The sequence below is a fragment of the Mastigoproctus giganteus genome, chromosome 7, assembly GCF_048544385.1.
Source record: "Mastigoproctus giganteus isolate SK-2022 chromosome 7, ASM4854438v1, whole genome shotgun sequence".
NCBI classification, from domain to species: Eukaryota; Metazoa; Arthropoda; class Arachnida; order Uropygi; family Thelyphonidae; genus Mastigoproctus; species Mastigoproctus giganteus.
The window spans coordinates 172,005,743-172,023,017 of NC_143581.1; the positions used below are offsets into that span (position 1 = coordinate 172,005,743).

Genomic DNA, 17,275 nt, shown 5'->3' on the forward strand with positions numbered 1-17,275 from the left:
ATAAAAATTTAACTAAGTATACTCATCTGATAAATTAGTATTAGAATGCCCTAATTTAGGCAGCCATCACTAGACCCTCATCTCTGGATATAAACATACAGATATTGGGAGGATAAGATCTGTACTGTGGTTTTTGATAAGCAGGAAACTTCAGTTTTAAAGCCATAACACTCACAAATTGGGCTTTCAAATAGAGTTACTGATGGCATCTGCCCCCCCCCCCCCAAATTAATTTTGATATATGCATTTCAAGGATTTATTTGCACTCAGACAGGCTTGTTGACTGAACACATTGTAACCTGTACACAAAAAAAAAAAAGAACCCTTATTCCTCTAACTGTTCCTTGTGTCTATATATATAAATAAGAGAGCAATAAAGAGAGAGAAAAGAAAGATAAAACGAGCATAAATAATTAATAGACAAAAGAGAGAGAAGGAAAAAATGGATTTAATATAATATACAGTGAAACTTCCCTTTAACGGACAGCCATGGGGAACAAAAATGTGTCCGTTAGAGAGAAGTGTCCGCTAACAAGAAGTCTGAGGGAGAAAAAAAAAAAAAAGAAAGAAAGAAAAATCGTTAAACGTTTAATGTAAAATTAAATTAAATTATATACAGATTTTGCACAATATTTTTGTAAATAATATACAATTACATACACAAGAGATAAAGAAAAATCATTAAACGTTTAATGTAAAATTAAATTAAATTATATACAGATTTTGCACAATATTTTTGTAAATAATATACATACAATTGTGCTATGCATATTATGACTTTATCTTAAGAAAAATACATACAGTAATCACTTATTTTCTTCTGCACCTTCTTCCGGCTGATAATTTTGTTTTCACCATTTCTTTGGAGTGAAGAAACCATCGAAAGTCCTTCAGTATCTTCTTCAGTGGCGAAAAACATTTTTAAACGATTGATTTGTATGAGCGCTTCTTCTATTTTCATCGGTGGTTCGTCGTTAATATGTTCTTCGACAGAATGACCTCCTTCCATTTCTTCATCCTCATGAGGAACTTCTTAAAAAATATCGATGATAATGTCGTTGATATCTATAGCACCATCTTCTGTAGTGAGGTTCGAGTCTATATCTTTGTAGCCAGGGTCACTTGTAGCTGAAATATCGTACATTATCAATAGATGTTGAAGTTCCTTGTTTTTCTTGGTGCTCCACATTGCTGTTCACAACTTCAATTTTTGCGTTTGAGAAGCCAGACTTTACAAAACAGTTCATGACAGTTTGTTTTCTAATTGCGTTTACTGAAGAGGAAATCCATTGAATCGCATCTAGGATGCTGATTTTCTTTGCAAGGTCACTCGCACATGTTACATCGTTCATGTTTGCAATGAGATGTCTTAAAACACGTTTTCTGTAGTGAAGTTTAAATTTTTTTATTATCCCTTGATCCAAGGGCTGACACTCTGCAGATGTGTTTGGTGGCAGAAAAACGATTTGAATGTTGGACAATTCAATGTGCGGGTGAGATGCAGCATTATCCATGAAAAGAAAAGAATAATTTTTCTGTTTTGACGAATCATGTTTTGGTTAAAGTGACTTATCCATTCGCTCATGATATCTCGTGTCATCCACGCTTTTTTATTAGACTTCCAGTCAACATTCAAAAGATTCAACTTTATGCCCTTTAATCAACGAGGATTTTGTGGTTTTCCTATAACAAGAGGTTGTTCAAAGTCTCCCAGCATATTTGTACACAATAGTACAGTCAATCGTTCCTTAGAAATTTTTCCGCCCTGGCACTTTTCGTTTTTTAGACTCATTGTTTTTTCAGTAAGAGCTTTAAAAAACAACCCTGTTTCGTCACAGTTGTAAATATCCTTATCTTCAAAATCACAACATAAATCTTCCAATTTGATGGTCGACTCTGTTAGAACCCCAGTATCAACAGATCCACCTTCACCACTTACGGTTTTCCAATAAATTTTATGCCGAGTTTTGAACTTGTCTAGCCATCCCACAGAAGCTATGAACTCATTTACTCCCCTTTTCCCTAATAATAGGCCCATTAATGGGAATTTTTTTTAGCACGTTCTCGACAAAACCACTCATACGTAACATTGTCAATTTGAAGTCCAACAGTTTTCGGGAATGATTTTTGAACCTGATCATTTCCGTGTTGCCAAAATTGTTTGAGCAGTTCATTTTTTTTTTCTTTTGGATGTCGCTTACCTGTGTCTTCCCAATTTTGAATTTTGCAGCGAGATTGCGAACGAACACTATTTTTTGAACTCAGTAATGAACACTTTTTTCAAGAAAAGGGTGAACAGAAAGTGGACATGGAAGAGTCCAAATGGATTAACAACTAATGAAATCGACTTCATCCTCACTAACAGAAGATATATTGTGAATGATGTTACCGTCCTCAATAAGGTAAATGTTGGAAGTGATCACAGAATGGTAAGATGTACACTTGATATAGATGTAGGAAAGGAAAGGAAAAAACTGACTCGAGTAAATAATACAAAGGTCTTTGAAATAACAGAGGAGGAGAAAAAGCAGTATGTACTGGAACTTAAGAACAAGTTTGAGCTTCTGCAGACTGCTCAGGACCAAGATATCGACGAGGAATATTACAACTTTCTGGAAGTGATAAAGCCCAAGAAACCTATAGGGAAACAGAAATCCAAAGAAGAAAAAATTAGTCAAGAAACACTTGTCATGATGAACCAAAGACGACAAATGAAGAGCAAGAAAAACACTGCCAGGGAGAAAATTGAGTATACTGAGTTATGCAAAGCCATTAGAAAGAGACTCAGAGAGGATATAAGAAGATTTAACACAAGAAAAGTAGAACAAGCATTAAGGGAAAACAAAGGATTTAAATCAGCAGCCATGAGCAGTAATACAGAAAGACAAATGATACTGAAACTGAAGAATAGCGATGGTGTACTTATAAACAGCAGAGAAGGCATAATTCAAATAGCAGAAGACTACTATAGAGAATTATACAAGGAGCGAGGGAATGATACCAGCAGTGAGGAAGATGGATTGCAAAGTAGCAACACACACGACATACCCGATATTCTTCCTGATGAGGTAGAACATGCATTGAAGAAAATGAAGAATCGGAAAGCCCCGGGGGAAGATGAAGTTACTGTAGAGTTGTTAAAATTGGGAGGAAGAGACATAACACAAAAACTGGCAAGGCTCTTCACAAAGTGCATTAGAAAAGGTGTGATGCCTAAGCAGTGGAATAATGCAATCATAGTTTTGCTGCATAAGAAAGGAGATAAATCAGAAATTGGAAATTATAGACCAATTAGCTTGTTATCCCATATCTACAAGTTGTTCACAAGGGTCATTACTAACAGATTAGAAAGAATACTTGATGAGAATCAACCGAAAGAGCAAGCTGGCTTTAGCACAGGATTCTCAACTATGGATCACCTTCACGTAATATCACAGCTAATGGAGAAAGCAAATGAATATAAAACACCATTATGCCTGGCATTTGTGGATTATGAAAAGGCATTTGACTCCATACAGCATAAGGCAATGTTTTGGGCACTGGAAAGACAAGGCATAGATACTCCATATATTATGATTTTGAAGAAAATATATGCGAGTGCTACATCCTTTATTAGACTAGACAAAGACAGTAGCAAATTTAAAATCGAGAAAGGAGTTCGACAAGGAGACACAATATCTCCGAAGCTGTTTACTGCTGCCCTTGAGGAAGCTTTCAGAAGATTAGACTGGTCGCAGAAAGGAGTCAATGTGAACGGAGAGTACCTAAACCATTTACGATTTGCAGATGACATTGTGGTCATAAGCCACGATCCCAAAGAATTAGAGGAAAATCTTAATCAGTTATGCACAGTTAGTAAGGATTTTGGACTAAAGATGAATATGGCTAAAACAAAAGTAATGATGAACAAGTATGCCACGGAAAGGGAAATAATGATTGAAGGAGCAGTAATTGAAAAGGTGGAGTCATATACTTATCTGGGACAAGTTATTAGCTGTAATAATGATAAATGGCTGGAAGTCAAGAGAAGAATAAATTTTGGATGGATAGCATTCAGGAAATATAGTCACATACTGAAGAGCAATATCCCAGTTTGTCTGAAACGTAAAATAATGAATCAATGTATACTCCCCACCATGACTTATGGAAGTGAAACTTGGGCACTCACCAAAAGAATGGAAGAGAAGCTAAGAACTACACAGCGAAGAATGGAACGAATTATATTGGGAATCAGACTGTTAGATAAGAAGAGAAACACATGGATTAGGCAGCAAACTCAAGTAAAGGACATTCTTATCAAAACTAAAGAACTAAAATGGTCTTGGGCAGGACACATAGCTCGAAGACATGATGACAGATGGACTAAGAAAATAACAGAATGGTACCCAAGAGGAGCTAGAAGAAAACCTGGAAGACAAAGGCGGAGGTGGATAGATGAAATTCATGAGTTTTTGAGTAGTAAATGGATGGCCAGTGCTCAAAACAGAAGGAACTGGAAAGTTGCTGGAGAGGCCTTCATCCTGCAGTGGATTGAAAATGGCTGATGATGATGACTATTTTTTTGCCGATCATACGCATTAATGAGTTTGACTCATTTTTAAAGTTAAATGTTTACGAGAAGACATTGTGCACTTCACACGACACTGAACAAAACTGAAAACTGAAACTGAAAAGACGAAAGGCCGACCATATTCCCCCCCCCCTGCACACACCGAATTCATCAGAAGTTTTACATGTGCCTTAAAATTCTTGAAAAAGGGTTTAGAACCGCGACGTAAACCTTGATAAAATTCAGAGAATCGGAAATAGAAAAAAAAACACACGATTGAGGCAATACGTGGAAGAAACGTTCCTAGAAAAAGGGCCGTGAGCTCACCAGCTGTCCGTTATGGGGAGATCAAATTAAGTGCTAATCTAAACGAAACAGTGCAGATTGCCTGTCCGCGTCCGTTACAGAGAATGTCCGCTAGACAGAAGCTGCAAACACGTTAAAACCAATAGAGGTGAGTTGGAGAATTTGAAAATGTCCGTTGTAGAGAGATGTCCGTTTTTTTTTTTTTTTTTTTTTTTGGTAGTTGTTGGCGCATTAGCTTCTGTGGCCATAATGCACCTCCGAAAGTTTATTTCAGTACCTTGATCCAAGCCCGAGGCGGGATTCGAACCAGCGACCTTTGGGTTGCCAAGCAGGCACTTTACCCACCTGTCTAGCCCGGTCGGCGAGATGTCCGTTAACGAGAGGTGTCCGTTAGGAGAAGTTTCACTGTATGCCATAAAAGAGTTAGCAAAAGCTTAAGATGCCGAAGTTCATGACAAGAAATATGCATTTAGTCAAAGCTTAATAAAGAGATGCACTCACCTCAATAATCTGTTGTGGTTATATGGATCATAAAACAGTAGTGTGAGAAATCATTGGCTAAACTAAAAACAGTGTTTAAAAATCACGGTAAGGAAAGTGTGGTTTAAAAAGAGTAATTGAAAAAACTTAGCCTAGAGGAGGAAGGGTGCACCATATCATCCTCTAGTTATCTGAAATTAAAATTAAAAAAGGATTAAGGCCAATAGTCGAGAATGACAGACTTTCAATAGGTTCATCTTCAATTGGCGAAAAAAAGAAGAGTGATAGGGTTGCTGTAGATCTTAAGTACCCAAAATGTTATGCTGAACACATAATTTAATTCGCGTGAGATTCCAAATGGTAGACAAGGTAGCCGGAAGTTTTGTGTTTAAGACGTCAAGCTCGGTGTTGAGACGATGCCATTCTATTACGAGGGTTTCACATAGAAGGAGGTTTCATATAATGTAAATTTTTCGATTTTTTCATTTTAATTTCTGGAGAGTATCATACGGAAATGTTCTACGTACTATATTGAGGTAAACTTCTCTTATTATTTTACAAATATTGATATCAGCGTAGAACGTATTGAGCATTACAGCTCTGGTTCATACTATCTAATTAAAAATTAAAAAAGGATTAAGGCCAATAGTCGAGAATGACGGACTTTCGTTAGGTTCATCTTCAGTTGGCGATAAAAAGAAGAGCGAAAGGGTTGCTGTAGATCTTAAGAGGGATCTGATTACCAAAAGGTTCTGCCACAGGTAGAAACAGCTAGCCCAAAGCCACCAAAGTGGTTTGTCCATGGACTTCTCACAACATTTATACTGACAGGTCGCTGCTCCCTAAAGGCAAAATTAACCTCCTTAGAGCAGCTGACTGATGACTAAACTGTACCTGTGGCAAAAGTGAAGGTTGGGCACGCATTCTCTATGAATGTATAATTTATGATCGAGAACCCAACTAATAGTAGAAATTGGACCCCTACCCAGGTAACAAGAACACTTATTTATATTAGAAGAAAATAATTATAAAGCTTTTACAAGCTTCACACAAAAAGTATTTGAAATGTGTAGAAACATCCAGAGACAGGCCTTCCAGTCCCAGCAGCAAAACAACAATCCATAGCCAAAGTGCCCATGTCTCTCACCACACCCAGGTGATCACATTTTAAACTGACAGGGCAGCTGTATTAGACATTAGTCCAACTTGATTTCGAACTGGCTAAGTGTAGAAAACTTGCTTCTTGTCTAAATGGTAGCTGAGCATTTTGGTCTCTTGTCAAAGCTATTGGCTGCAACATTTGCCCATCTCTGTTCCCACCACTGTCAAAACCAGATGCTTCTATTACCACTTCAGCTAAGGATAAAGCTAACCTGCTAGCATCGTATTTTTATTCCAACTCATGTATTAATGACCTTAGTAAACCATCTCCACCATTCCTAGTGCACTCCATTCAGTATCTCCTTAGGTCTTCCATCCAAAGGATGTCAAAAGGATTTTTATCATTCTTCATGCTAAGAAAGCTCCATGTCCTGATGGTATGTTTCCAATTGTTCTCAAATCCTCTGCTCCTGAACTTATTCCTGTTTTGTGTTGTCTTTTTTCCTCTTTCTTATTTCAAAGGTTTTCCCTTCTGCTTGGAAATTTGCTCATATTCAGCTAGTTCCTAAAGAGGGTGACAAATCCCTCCCATCTAATTATTACCTCATTGGCAATTACTTGTACTCTTTCTAAAGTAATGGAATAATCAATTAACTGCCAACTCATAAACTATCAAGAAGCCTTCCATCTCATCAACGATCAACAGTATAGATTACGCCAGTGTTGATCCACTGTTTAAGTGTTTCCCATCTATGGACAAATTCAATGGAAAAGTTTGGTGAAACTCAACAGTTGGTCTTAGCATTTCAAAGGCTTTTGATCGTGTTTGGCATAAAATTCTTCTGAATAAGCTTCCATCTTATGGTTTGCCAACTTTTTTTTGTAATTGGGTATTCAGTTTTCTCTCTTACCGCTCACTGCAGATGATGGTGGATAGCTCTCCATCTTGTAACTTCTCCACTAATTCTGGTGTTCCCCAAGGCTTAATTCTTTCTCAAAATCTTTTCCTCTTGTATACCAATAACCTTCTTCCATTGACCAGAAATCCTGTCCATAATTTTGCTGATGATAGCACATTGCATTCCACCTTCCAGTTTGAGAAACCTTGCCCTGCTCAAACAGCTTCAACTTCTTGAATATCCATTACCAATTCGTTAAATGCTGATCTCAAGTGGGGCAAAGATAACTTAGTTGATTTCAATCCCTGTAAAACTCAGTCCTGTCTTGTATCTCGCAAAATGGATTCATCTGTTCTTATGCTTACCTTCGATGATACCCGATTTCTAGGCAAGGTCATATATCTCTATTGGGGATTACCCTGACTTCTAATTCCTCTTGGCATGAGCACATTACAAATATTGCTTCCTCTGCATCAAAAAAATCTGGGTTTTCTCTTTTGCTCTCGTCGTTACTTCCAAACAGCTGTTCATTCTTTACAAATTGCAAATCCATCTTACCACAGAATATTGTTCCCACATCTCGGGTAGTGTCCCCAAAACCTCTCTCAGACTTCTAGATTCCATTCAATAGAGGGCAGTTAGATTAATTAATGACTCATCTCTAACAGTCTCTCTCCACACTCTGTCTCATAGACATTCTGTTTCTGCTGCATGCCTTTTCTATAGATACTTCCATGGGCACTGTTCTTCTGAGTTGTTTTCTCTAATTCCACTCTCTCTTTCAAAGCAGTCCGAACACGTGCAGCAACCAGTCAACATCCATTTACTGTCCAACTTCAAACTCACAGAACCAACTTTTTTTCTTCCTCATTTATTCATTCAACTTCCGAGAGCAAAAGAGAAAACCAAGTTTTTTAGATGCAGAGGAAGCAATATTTGTAATGTGCTTGTGCCATGAGAGATTAGAAGTCAGGGTAATCCCCAAAAGAGATATATCATTTTGCCTAGAAATCGGAGTGTCACCAAAGATAAGCATAGGAGCAGAAGAATCCTTTCTGCAAGATATAAGACAAGACTGAGTTTTAGGAGGATTGAAATCAATTAAGTTGTCTTTGCCCCACTAGAGAATTACCTGGAGATCTGCATTTAAGGAATGGGTGGTGGATATTCGAGAAGTTGAAGCTGATTGAGCAGGGCAAGGTTTTTTCAAAATGGAAAGTGGAATGCAATGTGCTGTCATCAGCAGAACTATGGATAGGATTTCCAGTCAATGGAAGAAGATCATTAATATACAAGAGAAAAAGAGTGGGGGAAAGAACTGAACCTTGGGGGACACCAGCATTAGTGGAGAAGTTAGAAGACAGAGAGCCATCTACCATCACCCTCAGTGAGCGATCAGAGATAAAACTGGATAACCAATTACAAAACACAGTTGGCAAACCATAAGATGGAAGCTTGTTTAGAAGACCTTTATGCCAAACACGATCGAAAGACTTTGAGATGTCAAGAGCTACTGCTTGTGTTTCACCAAACTTTTCCATTGAATTTGTCCATAAATGAGTAACATAAGCCAGAATAACACCAGTGGATCGACACTAACGGAATCCATACTGGTGATCGTTGATCAGACGGAAGGTTTCAAGAGTTGGCGGTTAATTGATTTCTCCATTACTTTAGAAAGAGTAGAAGTAATTGCAATGGGACGATAATTAGATGGGAGGGACTTGTCATCCTTTTTAGGAACTGGCTGGATATGAGCAAATACAGTATCCAAGGTCACACCTTAAGTACTGTATACAGGTCTGGAGGCTTCATTTTAAGAAGGATGTAGAGCTGTTGGAACGAGTATAGAGAAGGGCATCAAGATTAGTTAATAGAACAAAGGGTTGCTCTTAAGAAGAAAGCCTAAAGTTTTGCAAATTACAGTGTCTAGAGACTAGGCACCTGCGAGGTGATCTGATTGAGGTGTATAAAGCCTTGGATGGTTTGAGCATGCTCAATGCTGATGGGATTCTTCCACTTTCTCAGAATAATCGCCTGAGAGAGCATAAATTCAAATTGAGGAAAGACAGTTGTAGGATAGATCTGCGGAAGTTTGCCTTTAGCCAGCAGGTGGTTGACTGCTTGAACGAACTTCCATCTGTTGTTGTAGAAGTTGATAGCTTAAACAGGTTCAAGGCAGAACTAGACAAACATTTGGAGCGAGTGGATGGGTGAAATGAGAGGGGGGGGGGTGTTTGTTTTGGCTAATACTATATAAGCTTGCTTTCTTGCATCATGTGGCCTTGCTAATGCTAATACTATACAGATAGCGAGGGAAGGCAAAATTGCTGCATAAGCAACAAAAAATGCTGTCTTGAAAGATGGAAGTTGCACCACAATTTACAAGATCTTGTTTTCTTTATGCTGCAGTTTACATGTGCCTTCAAGCAAACAAAGTTTGGCAATATGTGGAATGCATGTTGCACTTCCATAGTGTGATCTTCTTGCACATTGTAGTTTATACTTGAAGTTCTTCTCTGCACTACTTTTTACCCCAAAATGAACTGACAAAATTAGAGACAACAGGCCTATAATTTCAATGCTTAGTGGGAAGAAACATATTCCTTCATCTGCATCAAAGGTAAATCTGTTTGTTTATTGAAGCGATAGTATTGCAGTGCAGAAGAAGCATCAATCAGGAATCTCCCCCTTCAACAACTTGGATCAAAAAGTAGCACAGTTCACACAGAGGAGAACTACAAGTATAAACTGCAATGTGCAATAAAACAGATCACACTATCAAAGTGATGTTGAGCATTATTTACAGGCTAATCAGAACTCCTCTATTGGTAACTGTCCACTTAAATCTGAGTTAAGAAAGAAGAAAAACAAGCTTTCTGCAATCACTAATGATGGAGCACCAGTAATGTTGGCCTGCACCATCAATGGATTCATTGCCATCTGTAAAAAAATATGAATCCTTTCTGTACTTTATATCTCATCACATGTATCATCCACCAGGAAACTCTATATGAAAATACTTCCATTTGGACATGATGTGAATGTTGTGAAAAAAATAATGAATTTGATAGGATCGTGTGGTGCCTCTGCAATGGTGAATTTTTAAAGCCCCACTGGAAGAATTTGAAGACAACCATTCTGATCTTTATCTTATATGTTGAAGTGTAGTAGCTGAGCAAAGGTAAAGTTCTTGCCTGGCTTTTAAGCTTGATCGAGGAGATAAAGATTCTGAAGTCAAAAAATCCAACTTCACTGAATTAAGTGACTCTTGCTGGTTACTGGACTTGGCTTTCCTTACTGATGTCACAGTAAAAGCAATGAAGTTGAAGCAAAACATATGAAGATGAAGTTTCTCACACATTTCCCAAATATGAAAAAGATGGTTGGTCACCTTCAAACACTTCTGGAGGAGTTTGAAAATTTCAACAGTTCACCACCATTGAACCAGTGGTAACTTTTTCGAATCCTTTGCATGCCAAACTGATGTTAGAGAAACTGCTTCATCTGTTAGATTCATTCAAGCAAGGGCAAAACTGGAGATTTTGGACCTTCTAAACAATACTGTTCGGAAAGCCTATGCAACACGAGAATTTTGGGAATGTGGTTGACTGAGAAGAGTTACCTTCCTTAAAAAGTGCAGCTTACAAGGTAAAGTTTGTTTATTTATTTTATTGTTCCACTTATTAGTGTGAATCATTGTTTACAACCATGAACATTAAAAAATCAAAGCAAAGATCTAAACTTAATGATGCATACCTTGATGATTGTTGCTGAGCAGGAACATAATCCCACACCCCCATAATCCAACTTCCTTTTACTGCAATCATTTCTGAAGTGATTTCTTACAGTTTTGGTAGAGTAATTGTGTGAGAACCTTTCAAATTTCCAACCATGCATGAACATAAATAGGTGCGGACATTGCTAAGAAGTTTTGAATTATGCATTTTTTTATAGTTCAAGGTTACTTGAACTATAAAAAAATGCATAATTCAAATGGGATATTTATATACATAACATTTTCAACTCAAAATCATCTATTTTACTAATATTACTGCATTCCTCTTTTATAATTAACAACCTCCTGAAGTTTGGTTATCATTTCATGGAGCATCCCATTTAAATTTGTAGGCTATATATATACACATACATGTGTACACATATCTTTTTTTTTTTTATTAATGTGGGCATTTTTTCCTAGATTCCCTTTCAGATGCCCACCCCTGTATTTGCAATATCAGTGATGCTACAACTGCCGGGTTAATCGGTTGGTGTTCACCAGTCTCTTGAAAACTAAAATATGCCCATAGGCAAAAAAAAAAGGTTGGGGACAACTGATCTCGAGAATCCATCAAATCAGTAAAGTTATCAAACATCTGTAAGATGCAAATAGAAAGCAAAATTACTTCAAAAAAACTATAAAGTATTTTAAAACATCGAGGTAACAATTGTAACACGTGAGAATGGGACATGGGAAATGGAAAGGAACCCAGGAAGTCCTGTATACCAGCTCACGTTTTGGTGTGACTAAGTATATTTGGGAGAATCATACCAAAAATTTATGATAATATAGTGTCCAGTCTAAGGATATATAGGATATACTTAGGATATATAGTGTCCAGTCTAATCCTGCATGCTTTGGAGTTGGATTTTAATTCTGCTTCCATACTGTCTACAGATTCAAGCTATACCAGCAAACAGTTCAAGGGATCCTTCTTCACTAGAAGATATACAGAAAAAGCCATCAACCAGAAAGGAGATGTAAACTTCAGGCCAGATTACCTCCATCTTTTTTTTAAAATGTGTTACTCCACAATAGCAAATGAGCCAGAAGCCAAACAGAATGAACACAAATGGAAGTAATCTGAATCAATAGGAGATAAACAATCCCACTATCCAAGCACAGACTTTTTTGGTTTAAAATATATTATTTCATTATTATAAAATAATAATATTTTTCATAAAAAGAGTGGAAAATGGAAAATATATTTTCTATTTTACATTCTTTTTATTTTATATTTTACACACATTATTTTTTAATTTACTGGATATAGACATGATACATTTGTGCTAACTTATATTTCTGTAAATTTTCCCATAGTCTGATGCTTTAGTCCTGAATTTTATTAAGCATTAAATGACTAAATACCATTTGGCACTTCTTGTATTGTGGAATTAATTTTTCGACTGGGTTTTCAGCTGTTATACCATCGAGCACCTATCCACCCACCACTGAATGGCCAAGTAGCCCTGAAATGGCAGTCTGGGTGGATAATAACCACTGAGAATAAATAACAATAGTCTTCTCTGTTGGGGAAGCATCATTTATTTGAAGTATAACCAGATAGGCAACTTGTGAAGATATTCACAATATGAGTTGTAATGAAATGATGCCACTATAATAACTTGGGTTAATTTACTTTGTATAGACATAATGCATTTTCACTAACTTATATGTCTAAATTTTCAATAGTCGGAAGCTCTAGCCCTGAATTTTTATTAAACATATTATTTTTATATTTTTATTTACTATTTTTCTATTTTTGTAAAAACGTCCAGCAAATCATCCTTTTCATATTTCATCTTTATACCTCAGATTAACTCCGTGGTTTAAAGACAAGTATCCACTTAAGTATTACAAGGAGTATGCCAACTACTACAAAAATTCCCCTATGCCTTATAATTAATTTGGTATTAATTTCATCCACTTCTTAATTTTAATTCTTATTTACACCCTAATTGGATACAAAACAATATCTTAATCCTCTAGCTATGAGATTAAGACATTGAAGTACTAATTTATACTGAACCCATAGATGCAACTTCAGTATTGGTTTTGTCACTGTGTAGAGTGGAACATTTTTCATTCATGTGTTTATAAGTTTTTCTTCTTACTACTAACATTCGGTAAATAAGCTAATCTCTACATTGCCTTCTGTGAACAAACCATTTTGATCTATTTTATTTAAAATAAGTAAATGGCTTTAATAATTTTGATTCTGTAAAATAATGTTAGAAATGTCAAAATATCAGGTTCAGATTAAGGTATTATGCTACTTTGGGTTTTAAAACTTATATTATTCATTCTTTCTTCTCATTCTACTTTCTTTAGGCTTATAATGGAGCCTAAAGAGGTTCAAAAATTTGGAATCTCTTAGGCTCTCCCAAATGGATTTAGAGTAAGATTTTCTGACTACAGTAGAACTTCAATTATCTGTCAGGGTACGGGAACGAGACCATGATGGACAATCGAATAGACGGATAATAGAATATGTACATTAAAAACATTATACATACAATAGACCGGGTCATCTAACTTGTTTATTTTATTACATAATACATAACCTGATGAAATTTAATTAAACTTTAATTTTTATTTATTTTTTACAAGGTTATCAAAAAATCATAGCACAGATAGCTACATACATATATATTTTTAATATTTTGACTTAAATTGGTCCAGTGGTAATGTCATAAAAAAATTTAAAAGAAAACAATATTACATACGTACAACATTGTTCTAATATCATTAAAGAAATTAAAAGAAAACAGTATTACATAATTAAATTTCTTTTGTTTCATTACCCTCGAGCCTTTTGGGAGGCAATGTTATGAATTTTATGCAAAAGTAACACTTGCGTAGCATCTGCTTCTTCTTTTACCTCAAACTACTCAATGCACTTTGACAACATAGTTTCAGCTTCACAGTTGCTAATTATGTTTGTTGTTCCATCAGCAGCAGCTTTTTCTTCTTCTTCAGTTTCAGAATCATCCAAAATTGTCATCGCTCTTTGCACAATTTCATCGTCGTCTAAAATTTTGCATCCTACATCCATTTTGTCCATATCCAGCCAATCCTTTACTTCCTCCATCGGAATATTTTTAAAACCAGGAACATTCGAACATAACTGCAAAATTTCAGTTTCTCTTGGAATAGTTTCTGTATCAGTTGAATATATTTCATCTTCTTTGTATTGTTTGAACTGGAACATCATTCCAGGCATCAGCAACATTGAAAATTGCATCTTTTATAGTGTAGCTTTTCTAAAACTCTTTCACATCTAATTTATTTTCTGCTGAAACAAGTTTTTGAATGAACATTTTGCGATAAACAACGTTTCATACTCACAATCACGCCCTGGTCCATTAGTTGAATGAGAGATGTCGTGTTTGCTGGCAGAAAGTGGCATAATATTTTGCCATCATCGCTTTTTAAATGACATATGTATATGGGATGAGTAGGTGCATTGTCCATCAGTAGCATTGCATATTGTGGTAAACCTTTTGATGCCAAATGTGATCTTACACATGGTACAAGCATTTTTTGAAACCGATCATGAATTACATCTTGGCTCATCTATGCATTGTTTTGTGAGAAATATTTAACTGGCAAAGCGTTTCAATTAATATTTTTAAATGATCTAGGCTTTTTTGGTTTTCCTATAACAACCAAAGGCAATTTATGATTACTGTTGGTATTAGCACATACCATTATAGTGATGTTATCTTTTTGCATCTTATATCCCGGTGCCATATGTTCATTCATTGAAGCCAGTGTCTTTTGAAGTAGTGCCTTCCCATAAGGCCAGTCTCATTGCAGTTGTATATTTGGTCTTTAACCAAACTTCGATCAGCTATTTCCTTCTGTAGTTTTTCATGATAAACAGAAATTGCTGCGCTACCTGCACTTGGCTTCTCACCCTGGATTGACAAGTGTCGAATACCATGGCAAAACTTAAATTTGTCCAACCATCCAGTGCCTTGAATGAAGGATCTCTGCCAACCTTTTTATTGATTTCAATGGCTTTTTTGATTATTATAAGTCCCAACAATGGAATTCCCTGGCTACATTTTTGAACAAACTGTTGAAACATGCAGTATCCAATTGTTCTTTTTAACAGCTTTTAATATTACTGTCAGTGATTTCCATTTTCAACATGTGGTTTTCAATTTTGTTTGCATCACCCTTTATATCATTTACTGTTGTTCTTCCTATTCCATAGGCGCCTCCGTAGCCAGGTGAGAAGGAGCAGCAGTGCATTGGCACATGCTTCTTGATTAGACCGGGGTTCGAGCCCGTCACCACCAAATATGGAGGATGCAGAAAGGTCAGGGAATGACCACCGCATATCCCGGAGCAATATGGCCTTAGTTGCTAATGCTCCTAAAAACCAAATAACAATAACAACTCCTATTCCATAAACAGATGCTATACTTGTAGCACTTTCACCTTTTCTTAGACGATTGATTATTTCAATGGGTTTACTAAAATATGAAACAAGATGTTAAAGTACAACCGTATACAGTGAGTTGTAAACAAAGACTGAGTGACACATGGTGCCAATATCACAATGCATTACGGCGTAGTGGAATTAAGTGACAGTTAACAGAGACTGACGGTAAATAGGACGACGGACAATCGAAGTTCAACTGTATTTGGAACTTTTTTTTTAGTAATTATACTATACTGAGGAACCAGTAAACTATAATTTAGCCTGTTTATTTCATGGAATTAAGTGTTTTATTACTTTAAAGTTAATTATCTACCAATGCCATGACTTTCATACAAGGTCTGCACATGTTTGCAACTTTTTGTTTTTACAAATTTTCAAAATTACACAAGGATGCTCATTCCACAGAGGGAAACACTCATGAAAGCTTAAAGTGAGCATATAATTTTTTAAAATAGTTTGTATACTTCAATATCTAAAGTCATTGTAATCATGTTATTATTTCAGCTCTTCCCAAGTAGGATTTCTTCGTTTTCTTTACTTGTTATCTACATATGATTGGGAAGCCAAGCCACTTATCATTAACTGGAATGATGAGCTTACAAGTAAGTATTAACTGACAGTTTTAATAGAAAATAAAAGTTAAAAACTACATATTTTGTGCATTAAATAAATAAATAAATACCTATTTATTTTAAGTAGAATGGCATTTGAGTTAGAAAGGTACGAAACATTATAAATTAATAACATATTTTTAACATTAAGAATAGAAAATAGCTACAATTTATATATATATATATATATACAAATGAATTGAAGTCGACATCAAAGACAGTATTTGAAAAGGGGTGGGGGGGGCTAATAATACAGTTAGTTCAATTCAAAATGAGCTGCTCATTTCAGTTAAAAGTTTCAGATGCAAGCATAGAGGTTTATAGCTGGTTTTACTGTGGAAACACTTTACTTGTCATGAATATGAGAGGAATATTCCTCTTCCAACTAAGGGAATTCCTCATTCCCTTAGTTGGAAGAGGAAGCAGTATTTTTTAAAGTAATATGTGTATGAAAGAAGATACTGAGATGGGTATAAAGTGCTTAGTAAACAAGAATTTTTAATTTTATGTATAGGGACTGACATTGTAAAAGAGCCAAGAGTCAGGAAAACACCTCTTTTTTTAGACTTATTTTAAAAATAGAAGTGCATTAGTCCAGGACATAAACACTGGAGAATTTAATTACAAAGTCAGCAATAGTCAAGATGTATTATTATTATTATTAGCCATATGGTGCAAGGAAGCCTAAGGCTTTTGCTGCACCAGCCAAAAAAAAAAAAAAATTCTGAGTTACCCCTGAGAGAGAGAGAGAGAGAGAGAGAGAGAGAGAGAGAGAGAGAGTCAGAAATAGAAGGGAATCACCAAGAAAGAGAAGAATGATGATATACAGCTCAGGACCCTGGGTGTGCCAAGCCCATACTCACCAGATGTGAGTCAAAAAGGAAAATTAAAAATTACATATTTTGTGGAATATCTACCTAAGGATGAATTTATAAATTTGCAATTCCTAGACAAAATATCTTTACATGGGCCTTTAACTGTTTAACATTAACTGTTTACAGATATTTTTCCAAGAAAATATTTTCAAACATGATTTCAAATCAGTAATCTGAGGCTATTTTTTATTAAACAAATAGATGCAGCAGTATTTATTTT

General features: G+C 35.8%; 1 protein-coding gene across 1 annotated transcript in view; it reads left to right on the plus strand.

Annotated features, from left to right (window-relative positions):
* LOC150083336 (nucleolar protein 6-like) overlaps window positions 1-17,275 on the plus strand; it is a 485,807-nt gene that overhangs the window by 387,608 nt on the left and 80,924 nt on the right. The window contains exon 19 of the mRNA XM_090377194.1: window positions 16,074-16,171. Within this exon, the coding sequence (XP_090233320.1) occupies window positions 16,074-16,171 (98 nt within the window). The remainder of the gene's footprint in view (window positions 1-16,073; window positions 16,172-17,275) is intronic.